General features: G+C 43.4%; 1 protein-coding gene across 2 annotated transcripts; it reads left to right on the top strand.

Annotated features, from left to right (window-relative positions):
• Positions 1 to 208: 208 nt before the first annotated feature.
• znfx1 (zinc finger, NFX1-type containing 1) lies at positions 209 to 22,497 on the top strand. Of its 2 annotated transcripts, XM_079509931.1 has the most exons (17): positions 209 to 696; positions 890 to 1,124; positions 1,468 to 1,814; positions 2,344 to 2,523; positions 3,878 to 3,984; positions 6,668 to 6,906; positions 8,275 to 8,409; positions 8,934 to 9,082; positions 10,376 to 10,528; positions 11,488 to 11,608; positions 12,607 to 12,839; positions 14,389 to 14,528; positions 14,986 to 15,118; positions 16,248 to 16,415; positions 18,115 to 18,225; positions 18,387 to 18,482; positions 19,327 to 22,497. In XM_079509931.1, exons 1-17 carry the CDS (start codon positions 241 to 243, stop codon positions 21,769 to 21,771), a joined length of 5,448 nt encoding a protein of 1,815 aa, XP_079366057.1. In that variant the 5' UTR covers positions 209 to 240; the 3' UTR covers positions 21,772 to 22,497. The 2 variants fall into 2 exon arrangements, with proteins under 2 accessions (XP_079366057.1, XP_079366058.1); XM_079509932.1 differs by lacking the exons at positions 14,389 to 14,528; positions 14,986 to 15,118; positions 16,248 to 16,415.
• The last annotated feature ends 418 nt before the right edge of the window (positions 22,498 to 22,915 follow it).

Below are 22,915 nucleotides of genomic sequence, written 5' to 3'. Positions count from 1 at the left end.
GGCAGAGGAGGAATGGACAGAGGGAGAGGCAGAGGAGGAGTGGACAGGGGGAGAGGGAGAGGAGGAGTGGGCAGAGGGAGAGGGAGGGGAGGAGTGGACAGAGGGAGAGGAAGAGGGTTTGGAAGGGGAGACAGAGGAGGAGGCAGTGGGGGACGGGGAGAAAGAGGCAGAGGTGCAGCAGGAGAAATTGATGGAGGAGGGGGTAGTAGTGTAGCTCTAAGAGAAGGAGAGAGAGGGGACATGGGGGCTGCAGGGGGTCGACGTGGTGGTGAGAGAAGAGATGGCGATGTGGGTGGAAGGCTCAAGAGGAATGGGGCGAGTTCAGATTCTACGAGCAGGGACGGCACCCCACACGGCGGTCATTGGCTGGGCTACAAAACGTTAGAGGAACTATCCGGGAAAGATCCAGCCCAGGTGGCCATTACCCTGTCCTCGAACCCTGCCCTCAAAGCCATGCTGGACGAGAGAGAGATGAGGCAGGACCTCGTCCAGCTTCTCTGCTTCGTCTTGGGCAAGGCCTTTCAGGCACAGACGGACAGGGCCACCCTGCAACACCTGGCTGACACGGTGAAAAACTCTGGCTTCCTCCGCACCATTCTGCCACACTATGTGGCCAGCATGGCTTCGGAGCCCAATCCCGACCGCAGGGATCAGTACCCGCTGCATCTGGACAACATCCTGGCTGTTGTATTTGAGGTAATTACGTCCTTGTCTTACAGAGGTTTGTAAAACGGCTGTAAAACGTGCAAAATTGACATTACAAAATGTCCAACTTGGATAATTTTTTTTCTTTTTTGTGTGTGAAATGAATGTTGAATTATTGTTTCTCCTTTTAAGCTTGATATCCTCTGCAGTTTCCTTAACTATTTCCCCATCCACTTTGTTCCAGGTGCTCAAAACCTTCCCTGCCAGTTCTGTCCAGTCAGTGTCCATGCTGGTCATGCTGCTTCCAAACTCCATCAACACCCTCAGGGCATCAGGAGTGGACATCAACCCTCAGACGGATGAGAAGTTGCAGGAACTCCAGGGCCTGGTCAACCATCTTCAGGAGAAATCCAGGGAGGGGACCCTCCGCTCAGACAAAGACACCTATAGCCTTCTGCACGCTGCTGGAGAGAACCCTGGTAGGTAATGTCCCCTGCTAAGGGACAATCATATGAACACTGCTATACACCTGTATTGACATTACCATTTCAATATAATCCTATTGAAAAGGCCAAGCTCTCTCTATCGCTGTGTGTGTGTGTGTGTGTGTGTGTGTGTGTGTGTGTGTGTGTGTGTGTGTGTGTGTGTGTGTGTGTGTGTGTGTGTGTGTGTGTGTGTGTGTGTGTGTGTGTGTGTGTGTGTGTGTGTGTGTGTCATCGCAGTCATAAATAAGCTGCACAAACACATCAAGGAAATGCGATGTCAAACCAGTTTAAAGGAAATCTACAGTATGCTGTATACCTTTGCTGCCTCCTAATCTAGGTGCGGAAGAGCAGCAGAACTATAAGACCCTGCCCATCTACCCTACGCCCGAGGAGTTCCAGGAGGAACAGAGGCCTTTCCTTAGACCCAATCTCACCTCTCGCCACTACGCCAGCACCCACATCTACCTCGACACGCACTTCCGGCTGCTGAGAGAGGACTTCGTGCGGCCGCTTCGCGAGGGGATCCAACAGCTAATTCGGAGCCAGAGGGACGTGGGAAGGAATGACGCGAGGAATGCACGCTTTGACGACATCAGAGTGTACCTTGACACCCGTCTGGTGGTGCCGAAATGCACGCTGGACGGCATAGCTTTCATCGTTCAGTTTGACCCGCAGCCTCTTAAGGTCAGTCACCTGGATGGATTTACACAACGTTTTCTCCTGATGCTTAAGGCCTATTCATAGTTTGGATTTTCGGTGGTTCGTCAAATTTCTTTATGGAATTGCTTATAGGGCGATTATTGATGATTTATTACTTTATTGTTTTTGATTAATCAAAAAAATCAAGAAACACTGAATCAACGCAAAACAATGCTGATTGACCTTTCTATAATCAATTAAATCAATTAGTCTGATTATCCACTTAAGCCGTATTTCATTTTTACTTTGTTGTATAATGGTGTCATGCAAAAATATACAGCAAACTGACAACTATTTTCGGCATTTAAACATACATTTTCACCTATAATGACATGCTCAAAGAACCCCCCAATTAATGTTTTTGTATAATTAATTTAATCCGAGTTGTTCAATTATCTGTTGCACCTCTAGAATTGATAGATATTGACAGACTTTGACTGTATAAATGACAAATACATGCAATATAATTGGCTAATATAGTACACGCGCTACCACACATTCTTTCTCCCAACAGTTTGTACGCTGGGAGAACTCGAAGAGGCTGATCTACGGGTCCCTGGTCTGTCTTTCGTGTGATAACTTTGCGACCTTCCTGTTCGCCACAGTGGCACAGCGTGACCCTGAAGAGCTGCAGAATGGCCGGGTCCAGCTTATCTTCTCTAAGGAGAGCAGAGACAAGCTGGTGACAATACAGGTGGGACCCTACAGTGTGGGGGTGTAATGAATGATAGGTATTACATACATTTTAACAGCGATACGATACGCATCCCGATAACATGGTTAACGATATGATACGATATTGGTTCATTCATGGCGATATGATTTGATGATTTAAAATTGATACAGTAACTATTTAGCAAAGAAATTAAATCTGTGTGAAACGTGTGGATAGTGCTGCTTTTTTTTAAGGGAAACCTTTATTATTATGCATTCCCTGGCAAATCCATGGACATAGTATTTGAACACATATGGAGAAACCCTTGACATGAACACAGAGAATACACACATTTATCGATAGACCAAGTGTAGCTATATGTAATACTTTTTTTCTTCTTAAAATTGCTAAATACAACGCGCAAGTACTTAATATCGATACAAACGATACAAAATCAAACAATACGATATGTTGCTATTTACATATCGATATACTTTGATTGTGGAAATTAAAATTGATCTTTCGATACAGTTACTGAATTGTTACACCCCTACAACAGTGTGTTTAATGGGCTATGATAAAAGGCATGTCCGGACAGGCTTTTTGACAGTTGCTAAGGATGCATGAGGTCACCAACAAAGCACTGTATTAACACTGTTTCATTCAAATCCTGGCCCAGTCCTGTTCTTATCTAAAGAAAGATTCAGACAAGCTGTGTAATGAATGTTAGACACCTTATACATTGTAGCACCACTGTTGCCTGACAATACGTTTTCTGCTGAAAAAAATAATGTCAACGCAAGCACAGTGTGCCATTTTGGTCAAGTGAAAAAGTATAGCATTTGTCTTAACTCTGCATAAAATGCCTCTACTTGCTGCACAGTTGCTCCATCATTTAAGAATGATGTATTGTTTGGATAATCCAGGAGTTCATATTCACCTGACTATACGTATCATATAGAATAATTATGGTATAATTATGTTCCAGGTGGTCCCCAGCTAAATGATGTAGGGTTGGTAACCAAATGGAGCCTTAGCTTAACTCTTAAGGGTCCATTTGGTTTCATTTTACGCTCTCAAGAGTTAAATCTTTGTTGTGCATCTGCATTACTTAAGTTAATTTACAAGAAGTCTACACAATTAGAATTACAATGTAGAAGAATTGTTATTTTGATCAACGTTTGCCTGTTGTCTCCTAATGGTACCACATCAATACAGCATGGAATTGACAAAATCTTATCCAACGACAACAAAATATTCAAAGTTTTGGGTCTGAGAGTCTAAATCTCATCAAATGGTGGTCTGTGGCAAAAAAAGAGTAAAGAATGGACCTTGATATGAAAAAGGTTGAGAAGTCCTGCTATAGAGTAACACAAATGACCTGATCCCTCAGACAGACCAGTCGTTCCTGATGGTGGAGACCACTGCCTACTTTGAGGCCTACCGCTATGTGCTAGAAGGCTTGCAGGAGCAAGAGGAGGCCCACATGCCCTTTCAGAGGTGTGTGTGTGTGTGTGTGTGGTGTGTGGTGTGTGGTGTGTGTGTATAAAAACTATTGCTATTATTCCCTGTGCCGTCCAACAGCTATACATTACCCTCAATGAGGGAGTATCTGTGTGAAGGCAGTTCATTTGGATTCTTGTCTCCCAGTCTCTGCTCTACTCACCATAGCATGAGCCATAACTTTAAACCACACTGTATATTCATCTCAAAAGGAGAACAAGTTAGCCTAAAACTGAATAAATACTTCACTTGGAAATTGTTACTGAACCAACATGGTTTTGATTCTATTTCCCAGGAAGCAATCTTCCTGTAATTTCAAACTGTCTGAAGCACTGACTTGTGGTGTAATAATGCATTACAGTAAATTGAATTGTTGTTTGTTGTTTGAATATTGATAGCATCTATATCAGGAAACTATTAATCCCAATTTGTTCAAGTACTCCAGGACCTGGCTAAGATATGTATGCGCTTCATTTAGCGGAGAATATCTCAACTGTTCTTGGCTAATATGACCACTGCGAACAGCTTAGGAACTGTGAAAAGTTCTCTATCCGGGGCGAAATACCCGGAAATGACCACACCAGACAGCTACCTCAAACATGGCTCTATCTTCTAAACTGTTTGTGCGACAGATTTCCTGAGATGCTCAAAATGTTCAGAATACTCATGTTTGAATACTCAATAGACCATAATGCACACAGCGGTCATCTTTCCACAAGTTAATGGCAGGGTGGAAACTAGCCGCAATTTGCCAATGACCGCCCATACATCCAAACAGACAAAGTCCTATCTCTAATTGTATTAAATTATGTCAAACTCACCAACATTGCACCTGTACGACAAGCTTTAATTATCCTCATTCTATCTGCAAAGTGTTTGTTTCATGAAAATCACACCCGTGTGAACTGAGTGGTGCAACTCCCCCCCTTCCCCACCCCCCCCTCTCTCTCTATCTCTCATTAGCAGGCAACAGTGCAGCCGCTATCTCCCTCTCTCTGTTTTTGGCACGACAGCGCCCCTACTGGTACTCATGAGTCACACATGAGTCACACACATAGTCACAAACATAGGTGAACAACACGGACATTGCTGTTCCTTGGAGTGGTTGTACCACTCAAAAATCCACCATAGACATGTTATGAGCTACTTTATGTCAATAAATTGCTTACAGGTGATGTTTTTCTAAGTGTTGGAGTTTGGAAGCAACCTCCTGCTGCCTCCTGCATTATGTGCAAATTCAAAACAGGTGGTATGCACTGTGCAGGGCCGTTAGTGATTATTCAATGAGCACTTCCAAACTCCAATACTTAGAAAAAGATCACCTGCAAGGAATTTCTTGACATAAAGTAGCTCATAACATCTCTACTGTGGATTTTCATGAAACAAACACTTTGCAGATATAATGAGGATAATTAAAGCTTGTCGTACAGGTGCAATGTTGGTGAGTTTGACATAATTTAATACAATTAGATAGGACTTTGTCTGTTTGGATGTATGGGCGGTCATTGGCAAATTGTGGCTAGTTTCCACCCTGCCATTAACTTATGGAAAGATGACCGCCGTGTGCATATATGGTCTATTGAGTATTCAAACATGAGTATTCTGAACATTTTGAGCATCTCAGAACATCTGTAGCTCCAACAGTTTAGAAGATGGAGGCATGTTTTTAAGTGGTGGTTATTTTAAAATGGGCGTGGTCATTTTTGAATATTTCTCCCCGGATAGAGAACTTTTCACAGTTCCTAAGCTGTTCGCAGCGGTCATATTAGCCAAGAACAGTTGAGATATTCTCCGCTAAATGAAGCGCATACATATCTTAGCCAGGTCCTGGAGTAAAGGGACTTACCGTGTTTGTACTTCTATTCTATTCAGAAATATCATAATAATGTACCATCTTCCTGTTATTGTGATTTAGCGTTTCTCCAGTCCTAAAATATAATTATGTTAATATTGACTAATATTGGTTGTATAGTGTTTTTCTCCAGTGAGCATTTCTTTAGCTAGACTTTTCCAATCAATCCACACTGTAAAATGTATTCAAAATCTAAGTTTATTTTAATTCCTTACTAAAATTACTGGAATCCAACAGCTGGCTTCGTCGTCTTGTAAAAGTAGTAATAAATCAGTCATGTCCAGTTCACCAAGAGTTATAATCAATAGCCAGGTACACATGCCAGCCCATAAGTGTGATGCTTTAGGATAGGTCATTCCCATTTCCTCATAAAATGAACAATAGTCCAATCTTTAACTTGATTGATTGATTTATTAATAGTTTGCAGAATTACAGTACATTTCAAGTAAAACTCAATACAAAAAACTGTTGTGATTGGACGACACCATAAAGCATTACACTTGTTTACAATAGGGCCCACCATTTTCAATTCATCAAAACATTTAGAGACGTACGAAGATACCCATACTCTTACATGTACTGTACATCTCTTAGTGGCAGCGGTGGCCGAACGGATTGCGGAGCGGTCTTGATACCGGAAGGTCGCCAGTTCGAATCAGCGGTCCGACACGTTAAAATTACCACCGCTGAAGTGCCCTTGAACAAGGCATTGAACCACTACGATGAAATGTTCTATGAGCAGGGCCTGGCTGGAAACAAGTTCTTGAGCTTAGCCCAGATACCCTGGGTAAATATAGTAATCATTTCATTTCATTTCATTTCTTATAGGTACATAGTGGACTGCAACTCTGATGTGCTTCCCCCGGCCTATCTAAACCAGAACGATTCATACAATCTGTCAGACATTGCTGATCCTGAGTACAAGGGCACGATTCAGCCCTTCCACTGTCTGAAACCAGAGGCCTGGCCCCAAATGGAGGAGTTTGGGCTGGATGAGTCTCAAATGAGAGCCCTCCAGCTGGCCCTCACCAAGGAGCTGGCCATCATACAGGGACCCCCTGGCACTGGTAAGTGGCATTACGTGGTATTTCCAAAGTTTTGGATGGGATTAATTAAGTAATGGGTTGGAAAGGTATTGCACTGAATTAAACATGAACCTCTTGGGTTGAGTCTGGCGCTGGCTCTTAAAACATGGCCTCAAGAATACCCATGATTGGACAATAGCATTATAATCGTAATATCTGCTATTAAGTTAGGGTAGTTGGAGCTAGTGAAGGAACCTTTAAATATTAGATGCTTTGATGAACAGAAAGGAAATAAATTAAAACACCTGAAGGAAGGATTTTAAAATGCATGCGTGTTCACTCCTGTCTCAGCACGAATAATTTGGGTTTGTAACGAGAGGAACTGGTTGTGAACCGGTTCTTACACGTGTAGGTTATACAGTACAAACGTTTTTACTTTTAAACAAAATTAATGGTATGGAATTCTTTATAGGGAATAACCCTTGAGACAAACCATCTTGTTTTCAAGGGGGTCCGCATTCCACAATATAAAAATAAATCACAACTCATGTTGATTAGGTGATGTAATGGTGATATAAAACAAACGGTGCAAACACAAACATTAAACGCCATTAAACAATAAAGAGACAATAAGACATAAATTACACATTATGACGTAAGTTTTCCAATCATTGTCAATGCGTTTACAAAACAAACATTGAACTAAAGACAGACATTAAACCAATAAAAGGTCACATTGCAGAGCAATACAACAAAAGTGTATTTGTTTTACCACTTCTAAGGGCTCTTTACACTGACTAGATTATGATATCACAATCTGCCTTTATGCCCTTCTCTGACACGTGTACACATACGGTTCAGCGTCAGAACACACACGCACACGCACACACACACACACACACACACACCCATACTTCATTATCTCATAACGTCACGTAAGCATAACACATCACCCATTGGACTTGCAGTCAACAAGGTCCCGTAAAGATATCGTGTATCTCACAACAAAACCCAATGTATCACAGCATAATGTTACTGAGAGCATCCTTACAGTACACAAGCACATCCACTGATTTCAATTGAATCGGCACCCCAGTGGGTAGAAGAATTACAAACAGTATTTCAGCTTTAAATTATAGCCCTACCTAAATGCTAAAATCCAATTGAATATAATATTTTGGCTCATGAAAGTTGATTTAACTTCTACTTAACTAGAGGTTCGGTCCGTCCGTATATTCCCATAAATGGGCATGCCCCCTTTTGTGCCCATATATGGAGCTGACTGATTTGTTTGCGCCTGATGCAATGACTTTGAGGTTAGACACACAGACACTCCATATTTGGGCGTAGCTGCATTGGGAACTGCTTAAGCCAATTTTAACATAAGATATTCCCTTCCTGTGTCTCCAGGGAAAACCTATGTTGGCCTGAAGATTGCTCAGGCCCTGTTGACCAATAACAGCCTTTGGAGTAGTGAGCTGCTCGGTGATGCCCCCATGCTGGTGGTGTGTTACACCAACCACGCCCTGGACCAGTTCCTTGAGGGTAAGTCATTCAAACAAAAAAAGATCAATTGGGCCTACTAGATGGGCTTGTAGATCTGCTCTTTCCGCAGAATCTCCCACATATAATGTTGTGTCAAGAATATGGATGCTAGGGTTGATGTGGTTAATCCACAATCAAATTGTACTACTTGCTGTGTAGTTATACAAGTTTGACAACCTTGATGCGGTGCCACTACGGAATATCATTGTTTTTCTATTTTCATTTGATTTGCGATTTTTTGTTTTACTCTTGATTTTGACATTTTGGTCAGACAATCATTGTCTGTCCTGATGAAGGTATCTAACGACCGAAATATCGAAATAAAGAGCAACATTGTTTTGCAAGTTCCTGACCGTGTGCGGGTCCTATTCTTTGTCATTCAGAGATCCCCTTTAATATATAATGCACTTAGTCCTACTCAGCCTGTCACCAACCTTCCGAGGTGTGCATCAGCCTTTGTTGATTTGATGCCGTGAGCTAACTTTACTTTACTTAACGTAACCTAATACTCCTCTGTAACACAGGTATCCATAAGTTTCTGCCAGACGGCATTGTCAGGGTAGGAGGCCGCAGCAGCAGTGAGGTCCTGAAGCGCTTCAATCTTCGGGAGCTCACCAAGTCTTTGAAGTCTAGACGCATCATGCCGCATCACCTGAGTTCTGCCTACAATGGGGTGAGTTGGCACGTGAGGACATTATTGACGTAGATGATTTTGTTTAACATTACTCTACCTCTGATACAAGGTCTCAAGGCTCATTTGCCCCTCAATGTAACCACTTATGTTCACATTAAGAGAGCTCACATGTTGTGAGCTAGTCGATCTTGTCAATCTGCAATTGCATTTCTACGGTATGGCCTTGTAGGAGATTTCTTACTATGTTTTCCTTTTACAATATCTTTTATGGTGGTTCCCAAGGTGGGGTCCTTAAGGGAGTACCAGGGGTCCTTAAGGGAGTACCAGGGGGTCCACAGCTAAAAAATAGTTTGGAACCAAATGGACCCTTATGGGTCTGTAACTCTGAGAGTGTACAAATTAGAGAATTGAATCTACTGCGCTGAAACTGACACAGAGGTTATTAGTGAAGACAGACAGGAAGGTGGGAGGGAGAGAAGGGGAGAGAAGGTCGTCATGAACGGGACTCGAACACGCGTTGCGCTGTCAGGCCAAGGCCTATATGTGGCATGCGCCTGGACCACGTGGCCAGCGGGCGCCCCCTGGACCACTTGGCCAGCGGGCGCCCCCAGGACTTTTAACAGACTATACATGGCAGTATTGATACTTTTACTGAAGTAAAAAATGTAAGTACTTTTTTTTTCCCACCACTGCACTCAGAGCCCATTGTGGTGGTTGTTTGGCTTGTGTTTCCCTCATACCTTCAGATCTACAGTGACCTTGTGTTTCCCTCATACCGGTGTCAGATCTACAGTGACCTTGTGTTTCCCTCATACCGGTGTCAGATCTACAGTGACCTTGTGTTTCCCTCATACCGGTGTCAGATCTACAGTGACCTTGTGTTTCCCTCATACCGTGTGTCAGATCTACAGTGACCTTGTGTTTCCCTCATACCGGTGTCAGATCTACAGTGACCTTGTGTTTCCCTCATACCGGTGTCAGATCTACAGTGACCTTGTGTTTCCCTCATACCGGTGTCAGATCTACAGTGACCTTGTGTTTCCCTCATACCGGTGTCAGATCTACAGTGACCTTGTGTTTCCCTCATACCGGTGTCAGATCTACAGTGACCTTGTGTTTCCCTCATACCGGTGTCAGATCTACAGTGACCTTGTGTTTCCCTCATACCGGTGTCAGATCTACAGTGACCTTGTGTTTCCCTCATACCGGTGTCAGATCTACAGTGACCTTGTGTTTCCCTCATACCGGTGTCAGATCTACAGTGACCTTGTGTTTCCCTCATACCGGTGTCAGATCTACAGTGACCTTGTGTTTCCCTCATACCGGTGTCAGATCTACAGTGACCTGCATCAGGAGGAGATGGAGATCCAGAGTCAGGCGGTGAAGCTGGAGTGCACTCTGAAAGGGGTCATCAGAGAGCTCTTCCTAGAGAGGTTCATCTCTGAGGAACACTGGGGCAGCCTGCACCGCCACCCGGACGTGCATGTGAGTCACAAAACAAACACACACACACAAAGGAAAAAAACAAAGGAAAATTTGCCTGATTTATAAACAGTTGTGTGGGACATTAATTCAAAATGCATTATCTTTTGCCAAGACGTGGATGATCAGTACAACACAAAATACATTTACGTGAAAGTCAATTACCGGTATACGTTTATAATTTATCTGTTCAACAGAACTGTTTGTGTAATGGTCCTCTGCTTAGGGGGTGCGCACGCTTTTCCGACACACCAAAGGTCCGAAGCGTGGGGACATGCGATGCGAAAATGCGATGGTCCGACATGCGCTGCTCCCGTGCTTGCGGTTATGGTTAGGTTAGGGATTGAGGTTTCGGATCAATAGTATGTCGGAACTAAACCAGGATGAGTTTGTGATCGTTTTTATGGAACTCTGCTTAGAACCAGGATGAGTTTGAGATATATATATTTTTTAATTGAACTCTGCTTAGAACCAGGATGAGTTTGAGATATATATATTTTTATTGAACTCTGCTTAGAACCAGGATGAGTTTGAGATATATATATTGTATTGAACTCTGCTTAGAACCAGGATGAGTTTGAGATATATATATATTTTTAATTGAACTCTGCTTAGAACCAGGATGAGTTTGAGATATATATTTTTTTCATTGAACTCTGCTTAGAACCAGGATGAGTTTGAGATATATATTTTTTCATTGAACTCTGCTTAGAACCAGGATGAGTTTGAGATATATATATATATATATTTTTATTGAACTCTGCTTAGAACCAGGATGAGTTTGAGATATATATATTTTCATTGAACTCTGCTTAGAACCAGGATGAGTTTGAGATATATATTTTTTAATTGAACTCTGCTTAGAACCAGGATGAGTTTGAGATATATATTTTTTCATTGAACTCTGCTTAGAACCAGGATGAGTTTGAGATATATATATTTTTTCATTGAACTCTGCTTAGAACCAGGATGAGTTTGTGATCTTCGGTGAGAAGAAGAAGAAACCCTGTCTGATAATGGAGTGGTTGGGGATTGGTTCCACCGTCTTCCAGCAGAGGGAGACAGAGGAGGCAATATTCACAGGTGAGCTTTTAAAGTGCTGCCATTCCTGAACAAAGCAGGATAATATTAATAAAGCAGGATAAATGATTCAAGAATGAAAATGTATTTTTTTTTGTTTTATCTCATAAATGCTTTGCTTTCGGTTCCTCAACATTGTAGCAGTAAAAACAACAGTAAGAAAGATATTATGAACATTATGCAAAGAGGAAGAGCAGGAGTCCCGTAATACTTGGAAGTTACGGTCATAGCTAGCGGCACCAAAGACAAATCTCTCATGACCTCTCCTTCTAAACCTTCTACATGTGAAAGGGGTTTGAGTAGGGCTGAAGCTTCCTTGCTATTCCACCCATACGCCAGATCCTCCACCCATCCCCTGGACGCCATATAGCCATATAGCCCTATATCTTGCGCCACCCCTTACCCGTTATCCCTAAACTTATTTGCCATTTCTTACTATTTTAAAACATTTCTTTTTAAAAAAAATAGTAGAAATAGCCGATCTACAAGCTAACGATGTAGATTGGCTAGTTGAACTATTTTTAAATGTTTTAAAATAGTAAAAAATGGCTAATAAGTGTATGGATAAGGGGTAAGGGGTGGCGCAAGATGAAGCCCATAGTGTATGTATGTACTTGTGTAGTATATATTTATGTGTATAATATGTTGGATGTGTGTGCAGTCTTAAGGTAAAGTATCAGGGGCATGTGAGTGTGTTATGTTTTTATATAAATTGTGTGCGTGTGCGTGTGTGTGTGTGTGTGTGTGTGGTGGCAGACGGGTAATAGACCTACAGGGTCAATCGTTCATAACTTGATAGCCTGGGGGGATTTATTTGCCTTCATGATTCCACCATTTTATATTTTATTCCCTTGCATGTGAGCTCCTGTGAAGCTCTTATTGTTATACAGTCTTTGTGCTGATAGTGTACTGGTGAATACCAACACACAAGCTGTGCTTGGAATTAAGTGCAAAAAGAAGAAAGCGGCCTTGTGTCAGATTTAATTTGGGATTTCTTCCAGCTATGGAGACGGGGGAGGAGGAGGAGGATGATGACATGATTGACATTGCGGAGGAGGCAGAGCTGATCCAGGCTGAACGATACGTTGACGACACAGAAGATCACAGAAGCGACAGAGACAAAGAGAGGGCCAGAGTCATGGAGGAGACCCTCAGAGAGGTTCAAGACATGATGCTGGCCACCATGTTTGAGGACACCCAAATACAGCTGGAGCAGAATGAAGGCGGCTTCCAGGTAAATGAAGATGTTATCTCTCAGTCTATCTTCAGTATAGCCTTGTACTATAGGCCTGTCACAATTATTACATAATCACCTAATCGCAATTGTTTGAGATAATCACTTTTTTTTTTGCATAATCCTCCATCGTTTCCATGTTGAAAAATGTCCATACATTTTCAAACATCTAGATAGATACAGTAGATAGATAGATAGATAGATAGATAGATCTTTATTGTCATTGCAACAAGTACAACGAAATTAAAAAGTGCCAAACGATCAGTGCATCATAAACTAGAATATAAAACTATAAAATCTATCTATAAATGCACCACGTCTCTGTGTGTACGTCTGCAATCCACGTAACTCGAGAACCGTTTGCCCCACCGACTTCAAATTCGACACACGCGTTCCACACCCCCACAGGGTGGTACCACAGTGCCTGGCCTTGAGTCGGTCGGACCCACGGTTGTCCAGAACCAGACATAATAACTGGGTGGGGCATGCTGTGCAATTTGTGATTACGAAGCCTAAAAGCAAACAGAAATACAAAGTGTAACGTTCCAATGTTCAGTGCAAAAAAACACAATTAAATCGTTAATCGCAATTATTTGTGTGATAATAAATTGTCAACTTACACTTGTAATGGTGACAGACATACTGTATGTATGCCGACGTCATCTGGCTTCAAATGGCTAACCCTGGGCTCACAGAGCCGTTACGTCCTCCTCACAACCCTGTGTTGTTGATACCAGTGGTTCTCTTCAAAGGGGAGTCCAGACAGAGCCATTACGTCCTCCTCACAACCCTGTGTTGTTGATACCAGTGGTTCTCTTCAAAGGGGAGTCCAGACAGAGCCGTTACGTCCTCCTCACAACCCTGTGTTGTTGATACCAGTGGTTCTCTTCAAAGGGGAGTCCAGACAGAGCCGTTACGTCCTCCTCACAACCCTGTGTTGTTGATACCAGTGGTTCTCTTCAAAGGGGAGTCCAGACAGAGCCATTACGTCCTCCTCACAACCCTGTGTTGTTGATACCAGTGGTTCTCTTCAAAGGGGAGTCCAGAAACCTTTAGCTCTGAGAGTTACAGTTACAGAAACAAATAAAATTATAGTGGCTTTTCTGTTGCTCTGACTTCATGATGATTATGTGATATTGATGAAACGTAACAAAATATGATACACACACACGGCATAAATAAATAAAAATCACACCCGTGTGAACTGAGTGGTGTAAGGTATTATATAGCCTGATCAGCTGTGTTCTGACGTAATGTATCAGCATCAACCAATCAGCATCAACCATGCTCATTTTTTTTGCACAGACAGACAGACAGACAGACAGACAAACAAAGCCAGTTGTAGGAGTGGTTTACACCACTCAAAAAGGTGACCATGCTTGATGCATTGGTTTCCAAGATTTGCCATTAACTCACACACACGCACGCGCAGAGCCCCTTCTTCTAGGCAGCTCGCCCCCTTCGGAAACACACTGACACTGTTCAAATGCAAAGGGCTTTGTGTGGGCCAAAGTTCAAATCACACAATGCTCCCGTATGTTTGCCTTAGATGCAACGGCAGCAGATTAAAAGGATGAAGAACAAAATGAAGAAAGAGCTCGGTAAGAGCTCGGCCATGAGTGAAGAGGAGGAGCGAACCGTTTGGGATGTTTGGGCTCTTGGACTTCCAGACAGATGGCGACTCTATCGGTAGGACTCCATTTCTCTACTGCCTCCTTTCTGGATACTGCTGACCATGTGTCCACTATAATCCTTTAATGTCTCTACCACTTTTATGTCTAGCCTTCTTTCTGTCTGTCTGTCTGTCTGTCTGTCTGACTGTCAGCAATATACTGTATCGATCAGTGATGAGCAGATTTGCACAAACCCATCGTGGAAAAGGTTGGCCCTGGGCCAAGTAGAAATAGATTCACATTGATTGGCTTGCCACTGCCCTGTGACAAAAAATGAAAATAAATAAAATGCTGAACGGATTAACATAATACAAAAAATACAATACCTTATGTAATTAATAAAGCCATAAAACAAAACCTGATACTGGCATTTTTCCACCCTATTTTCTTAGTCTGCAAAAACAGAGGGGTTTTGTGATGCTATTGAATCAGTTGTCACAACATAGACTATATTATGTATTTCTTGTCCGCAGGTTGTGGATTGCACGCTACCGAGTGGAGATGCGTACCAAAGCCCTGCAGTCTGAGCAGGCCTATCAGAATGCTGTAGACAGACTAGCCGACGTACGGCGGCACGAGAGTCTCTGTGTCCTCAAGAAGGCCACGGTACAGTCATTTTAATGTCACATCACAGTTAATGTACTTAAGTAAAAAAGTGGGTGAAATCCGTTTTCGTCATTTTCATCAAGAAATAGAGAGAGAGGGGGGGGGGGGGGGGGTAAGGAGATGAAGGCAGGAAAGAAGAACGTTTCAGTGTTTTTTTACCACAAAAAGTGGGTGCATGTGTTTGGTCCTACAGTCATGAGTTCGACACCCTACCCTAAACCTAACCTCACAGGAAGCCACAGGTTCGTTTTAACCTGCCGCGCATGTCGGGGGCCACATGTGAGTTTTAACCTGCCGCACGGATTAGTTGTAACCGGCATCGCATGTCGGGAGCGACGGTGTTGTCGAACTAATTTTGTTAGTTTGACTAACCAACATACAGTATGCACCCCGTAAAATGGTTTCAGATCATTTTAAAGCTTGTTTCACAAACTAAATTAACGCTAGCAACAACAGCAGAAATGTAGTACTTCACTCGCTTGATTTGTTTATTTGGACGGGACAGTACATTATTGAACACAGCAATAAAATTAGCAAGATTTTGAGCATTATTTTGTACAGCCTAAATGTTGGTTAGATACTTCAGGCTGCACCTATCAAATAAAAAAATACTATTCATGACTTTTTCATTGACTTTTCATAAATTCTTTCTATATTATTGATATAAAACAAAAATAAAGTAATGTCAATATTGACCAACGGATTCGTATGAAAATCAGTCAAATGCAATCGAGCCAGCTGGCTCACCTGGAGCCGACTGGCTTTGATTAGGAAACGCGGAGGCGTCCGTTGGTCGGTTAACCCTAACCCTCAGTCTTAACCCGGCCCGTAAGTCAGTTTCACGATGTTTTCGCTTCAGTGGCAGTAATTTCACTTCTGTGTTTACGAATCGCAGCGGAGAATACATGCAGCTCCAGGGGAGCCTGCTGGCTCAATCTATTTGAGTGATAAGTAACCTACTGGTGATTTTAGGTTGATAACATTCGAAGCGGGTATATTGACGGCATTAGTTGGCAAAGTGATCGTAGAATTATTGCATAATGATTGCATAATTGGTCAATAATACGTGTCACTGTCGGGGCTACTTGGGTACAAGATACAAATAAGCAAACAATCTGTACACCACCAGGTCATCGGCATGACGACAACGGGAGCAGCCAAGTTCCGGAAGGCTCTCCAGGAAGTTCAGCCCAGACTGGTGATCGTAGAGGAGGCCGCCGAGGTGCTGGAGGCTCACACCATCACCACACTGAGCCAAGCCTGTCAGCATCTCATCCTCATCGGAGACCACCAGCAGGTTAGAAACCCCCAAAACATCTCATCCTCATCGGAGACCACCAGCAGGTTAGAAACCCCCAAAACCAACAGAGACCACCAGCAGGTTAGAAACCCCCAAAACCAACAGACCACCAGCAGGTTAGAAACCCCCAAAACCAACAGAGACCACCAGCAGGTTAGAAACCCCCAAAACCAACAGAGACCACCAGCAGGTTAGAAACCCCCAAAACCAACAGAGACCACCAGCAGGTTAGAAACCCCCAAAACCAACAGAGACCACCAGCAGGTTAGAAACCCCCAAAACATCTCATCCTCATCGGAGACCACCAGCAGGTTAGAAACCCCCAAAACCAACAGAGACCACCAGCAGGTTAGAAACCCCCAAAACCAACAGAGACCACCAGCAGGTTAGAAATCCCCAAAACCAACAGGAGACCACCAGCAGGTTAGAAACCCCCAAAACCAACAGAGACCACCAGCAGGTTAGAAACCAACAGAGCACCAGCAGGTTAGAAACCCCCAAAACCAACAGAGACCACCAGCAGGTTAGAAACCCCCAAAACCAACAGAGCACCAGCAGGTTAGAAACCCCCAAAACCAACAGAGACCACCAGCAGGTTAGAAACCCCCAAAACCAACAGAGCAGTGACGCGTGACATAGAGTGGTTCTCTCGCACAGTGACACTATGGCAGTCTCCTAACACAACACAAGATATATAGCTAGATATCTATAAACACAACACGAGATCTCACAACACTGGTATCGAACAGAAATTACAGAAATGATGGTATCGGATCGGAAACGAATCGGGACAGCCTCATGGATGATTTCAAAGGACGTGGCAAAAAACAACTGTAAAGGGGAGCAGTTAAGAACATCGCTGTCCCTTAATAGCATCCCTACTTCTTTTCATTTATTAATAACCTTTTTAGACATATACAGAATGGGACGGTTCACTTTCAAATGATCCGCTCTGATTGTATGAACAAGTGTTTTGTTTTGTTTTGTTTTGTTTTGTTTTGTTTTGTTTTGTGAAGCGTCAGGCTCATGTAATGGGGTGGATGGATCACACTTTCAGGGTAAAATAAGCTTTGGCATTGTTGTGCTGTTCATTAAGCACAGGTTTGGTGTTGAATCAAGCGGAACGCAATGCTTCACGTTTATACCAGAATTTGTCTCCCTCCCTCGCACCCGCCCACGTGCACAGGGCACAATCTCATGCTGTCTTCTAAATAAATAAGGACCACATGCATGCACACGCACGCACACAAGCGCGCAAGGCAAAGCAGCAAGAAACTAAACAGACATTTAGGGCTCTATTTTCGTCCATGCTAAACCCATTATCCCTAAACTACTTTGCCTTTTTTACTATTTTGATAAACTGAAGTATCTAGAGAATACAAGTCATCTCTATTCCACTGTTTCTCTTCTCTGTGAGAAACAGTGGAATAGCGATTGAGGGGTCCGGGCAACCCCAGTGGTCCATGGGGGGGGATCCAGGTGGTACCCAGCTAAATGATTGCCGGAAGCAAATGGACCCTAATGGGCCTGTTGAAAAGTGTATGGAATGGATGTACAGTTGAACAAACTCAGAGTTAAATTAACACAGTGTAGATTGGCGTCATTATCATTTTCACAAATGCATATACAACTGCGGGTCCTTGACATTAAAAAAAGGTTGTGAATCACAGCTCTATTCTACTGTGTGTCTCTTCAGCTACGGCCCAGTGCTACAGTATATGAACTGGCCAAGAACTTCAACCTGGAGGTGTCCATGTTTGAGAGACTGATCAAGATGAACTTTCCCTATGTTAGACTCAACTACCAGGTGGGTGCTTCTTTTTATGAATCAGCCAATCTGTCACTTTATTACTAATGCTAAGTTATGAATGAACTTAAAAATCTATTATTTAAATATAGGGATTCCAAGTGGTGTTTACTTTGGATTCATCCCTGTCGTATGTGTGCTTGTACCCTCCTGCTCTGCAGCATCGTATGAGGCCAGACATTGCCTGTCTCTTGACGCCACACATCTATGATGAGCTACAGAACCACCCCTCCGTTTTGGACTACGAAAACATCAAGGTTTGCTTTGCATTCACGTCCATATCAGTTCTCCTGGCTTCTCTCAGCAGTGCATACTGTTGTTGTTTACTAGCCCATACTGACGTAAAAGCACCTGCGTGTTCTACGGCATTTAAATCCATTAAGAGTCGTGGACGAAGTCTGGACTTAATATATGTATAACCCAATAAGTCAAAATCATGTTTTTTCCAGGCTCTAGGGCAGGGGTTCTCAACGTTTTTGGCCGGGGACCCCCGAAAATCCTTTGGCAACGTCTCGGGACCCCCGCCCCGCCCCCTCCCGACCCCCAATATAAATTGACTGCTACAATAACCTTAAACCATTTTGGGCGGGAACCCCTTTTGGTGTTTTAAGCATTGTTATAATTTAGCTATTGAAAAATAGCAGATCTACAAGCTCATAGCGCGCCACCGAGTGGCGCGCTACGAGCTTGTAGGTCTGCTATTTTTGAAAAATCTTGAAAATAAAATTTAAAAAAAAATATATATTTTTTTTTTTAATAATTTGGGGACCCCCTAAAATAATTTGGCGACCCCCCCGAGGGGTCGCGACCCACGGGTTGAGAACCCCTGCTCTACGGCATTTAAATCCATTAAGAGTCGTGGATGAAGTCTGGACTTAATATATGTATAACCCAATAAGTCAAAATCATGTTTTTTCCAGGCTCTTTGATAAATGTCAGATGGAGGGTAGAGTCAACAATGTATGAAAAAAACTTGCTTTATTCCGTCTTTGTACCCCCCTCCTCCCCCCATTTAGGTAATACAGTTTTCTGAATGTCATATAATACCATACCATGAATATATGAAAACACAAGTTCATGCTAATTATTATTGCCTTGCAGGGCCTTAACACCAATCTATTCTTTGTGGAGCACAAACACCTAGAAGAAGAAATCAGAGATGGGAAGAGCCACCAGAACAAGCACGAAGCCAAGTTTGTCGTCGCCTTGTGCCAGTACCTCCTCTTGCAGGGCTACAAACCAGAGCAAATAACCATCCTCACCACCTACACCGGCCAGTTCCAATGCTTGCGCACACTTATGCCTGCCAAGGCCTTCACCGGGGTCAAAGTACACGTGGTTGATAAATACCAAGGGGAAGAGAACGATATCGTCCTGCTATCTCTGGTCCGCAGCAATGCACAGGGTAAGGTCGGCTTCCTGAACATCCCCAACCGTGTTTGTGTTGCCTTGTCGCGTGCCAAGAAAGGCCTCTACTGCATTGGCAACAGCGCAATGCTGGGCAAAGTGAAACTGTGGAGCAACATCTTCCACACTCTGCGCGGGAAGGACCAGATGGGGACGGCTCTCACACTCTGCTGTCAGAACCATCCAGACCGTCGGGTCACAGTATCATGTGCTGCGGATTTCGACCAAGCCCCGGAGGGAGGCTGCAAAGAGCCTTGCGACTTCCGTTTGGAATGTGGTCATGTTTGTGCAATGGTCTGCCACCCTATTGACCCCGAACACAAGAAGTACAAGTGTCTTAAGAAGTGTGAGAAGGTTCTATGTGACCTTAAACACAAGTGTCCGTATAAATGTGGAAAAGCATGCCCCAAGGAGTGCCCGGTGAAGGTTGAGAAGAGCATACCAAAGTGTTGGCACAAGCAGACGATGCCTTGCCACCAGGACCCAGAGACGTGTGTGTGTCAGGAGCCCTGCCAGAAGATGCTCCAGTGTCTGCACCCATGCGACTCCGTTTGTGGGGCGCCATGCACCAGTAAGTGCACGGTGAAAGTCCCCTTGACGCTTAAATGTGGGCACAGCAAGTTAGACAGCTGCTATTACAAAACAGCAAAAGACGAGCCTAACTGCAGCGCCCCATGTAACCAGCAGCTGAAATGTGGTCACACTTGTAAAGGTACTTGCCACGGTTGCCACCAGGGACGCTACCACCAAGTTTGTGCGCACCGGTGTGAGCGTCTTCTGATCTGCTCCCATAAGTGCCGGGAGCCATGCCTTCCTGGTTGCCCTTCCTGTACAAGGCCTTGTGAAAACCGCTGCATCCACAGCAAGTGTAAGAAGCAATGTGGCCAGCCGTGTGCACCTTGCGTTGAGCCCTGTGCCTGGGAGTGCCCTCACCAAAGGTGTACGAAGCATTGTCATGAGCCATGTGATCGCCTACCTTGTTACCAGCCCTGTGACAGGAACCTGCCGTGTGGCCACCCCTGCATAGGCCTCTGTGGAGAGAAATGTCCAAACAGATGTCGCATTTGTCATCGCGATGAGGTCACCGAGATTTTCTTTGGCTCCGAGGACGAACCTGATGCTTTGTTCGTTCAACTAGAAGACTGTGGACATATCGTTGAATCATCATCTATGGACACATACATGGGGATGGATGACGCCCGACAGGCTAACGAAGGAGAGGAGGTGGCCATAAAGCTAAAAGAGTGCCCCAAGTGTAGAACTCCAATCCGGAAGAACCTCCGTTATGGAACTCACATCAACCGCAGTCTGACCGAGATCGAGAAAGTGAAGGAGAAGATCAACGGCTGTCCAACAGATATTGAACAGAAGAAGACGACCCTGGAGAAGCAATGGAGAGAGATGCGGAAGCTTCAGCAGTATCTGCCAATAGAATACTTGCAGATTGAAGGTGAACTGAGTGCTCGCCATGTCACAGAAAAGGATCTGTGGGTTCTGGAAAACAAGATGGCCTTCCTTGAGAGAGTTGGAAAGCTAAAGAAGGTCCAAAAAGAACAAATCTCTAGTGTACAAGTCATCGGTTTTAAGGCGAAAGTTAAGACATTGTTGAAGTGGCTCCTCGATGCCAGGCAGAAATTTACTGACCAGCAGGTCTCGGATCTGCAGAGTGAGCTGGAGAGGCTGACGCTCTTAGCTGAGCTAGAAGCCCGTTGCTACATGAGAAGAGGAGAAAGCGCCATGGTTGATGACGACATCGAAGTTATCAGGAGTGTTCTGGAAAAGCCGGGCCCATTCACTGAGCAAGACGAAGTGCATGTCAAACGATTGTTGAAGGATCTGAGGATTCCAACCCTAGGAATCAGCGAAAATGAGAGGAAGATGATCGTGTCGGCCATGAAGATGCAGCCGGGACATTGGTACAAATGCCCCAATGGCCATATCTATGTCATAACAGAGTGTGGCGGTGCAACGGAGAGTCGGCAGTGCACTGAATGCAATGCTACTATTGGTGGAGCAAATCATACTCTGGCCACGGGCAACCAAGTAGCATCAGAGATGGATGGAGCACAACACGGCGCTTGGTCTGAGGCAAACAACCTGCGCAATTATGATCCATTAGATCCAATTAGATTCTATTAAGCACATGAACCCTATATTGTCTGTTGTGTGTCTCAACACGTTGTGAACATCTCTGCTGTTGTTCGCACGCCTATTACAGTATGACATGCTCAGAGTAATGATTTAAATCTTGTAATGTTTTGGTTTACACTTTACAGTTTTGATTTTTGCGAACGCAGTGATTGCGAACGCAGTGAGCATTTACTATGAGACCCAGCAGATCATGTCTGTGTGTCTGTCACGCTGTAACACCACCCGCCCACCACCAGAGGGCGCAGCTGTATCGCACACAAAAACACACACACACATGCACGCACACACACACACACACACACACGCACGCCCACACACACACACACACAAAACTTAACTTAAAAAAAATCTTAAAAAGGAAAAACTTTAAAAGGAAAAACTTAAAAAAAAATCTTAAACACAAAAAAAAGAGAACTTAAAAAAAACCTTAACAAATTACGTAATTTATTCTAATTGTTTTTGCAATTTCCGAGCTGCGTTCGCTTCCCGCGTTCGCGCGTCTTACTTGTAATCCTTCCAAATATAACCAACCTTTGATCTACTTCTCTACTGATTTGTTTTGTTTGTCACTATCCGGTTTGATTCTTGCACACTGCGGGGTGAATTATTTGTATATGCACAGTGCTGCATGAGGTCATATGATCACATGAACCAAAGGCATTGCAGTGCTGTTTATTGAAAACTGTCACTGAAATTATTATTTTCTATAATTTTTATCCCACGATTTTGTAACCCATTTTTCACCCCTGTGTCAATTATCTAATGTGATCCTTGGCTCTACACACCCTCCGCCAACCTAGTCCCCATATATGGGGGACATGGGGAGAGCAACGGACTTGAACTCATGCTTCTTAAATTATTTCTGGAATAAACAATTGATACTGCTGTATGAACATAAAAAGGACTAATCACTATGGTATTTTATTCTTGCATAGAAGTGAAAGGTTTTAATATAAGCTACTACTACTTGATGTACTGTATGAAATGAACACATAATTAAATAACTAAAAACTATTGATTCATTATTTCTATTTATTTATTTATTTTACTATTATAGAATGTAAGAATTATAGATGTTGAATCAATTTTTTTTGTAATCTATGCCCATCACTATTCTGTTTAATAGATCCGG

This window comes from Electrona antarctica, assembly GCF_951216825.1.
Source record: "Electrona antarctica genome assembly, chromosome: 9".
NCBI classification, from domain to species: domain Eukaryota; kingdom Metazoa; phylum Chordata; class Actinopteri; order Myctophiformes; family Myctophidae; genus Electrona; species Electrona antarctica.
The sequence above is the reverse complement of the archived record's forward strand: the minus strand, read 5'-3'. Positions and strand labels throughout refer to the sequence as shown.

Bases quoted from the DNA above. Each gene is read 5' to 3' on its own strand.
- znfx1 (XM_079509931.1), top strand. From the start codon at position 241: ATGGGGGCTGCAGGGGGTCGACGTGGTGGTGAGAGAAGAGATGGCGAT. The intron at 14,529-14,985 runs GTAGGACTCCAT...TCTTGTCCGCAG, and splicing joins GACAGATGGCGACTCTATCG to GTTGTGGATTGCACGCTACC. The intron at 15,119-16,247 runs GTACAGTCATTT...GTACACCACCAG, and splicing joins GTGTCCTCAAGAAGGCCACG to GTCATCGGCATGACGACAAC.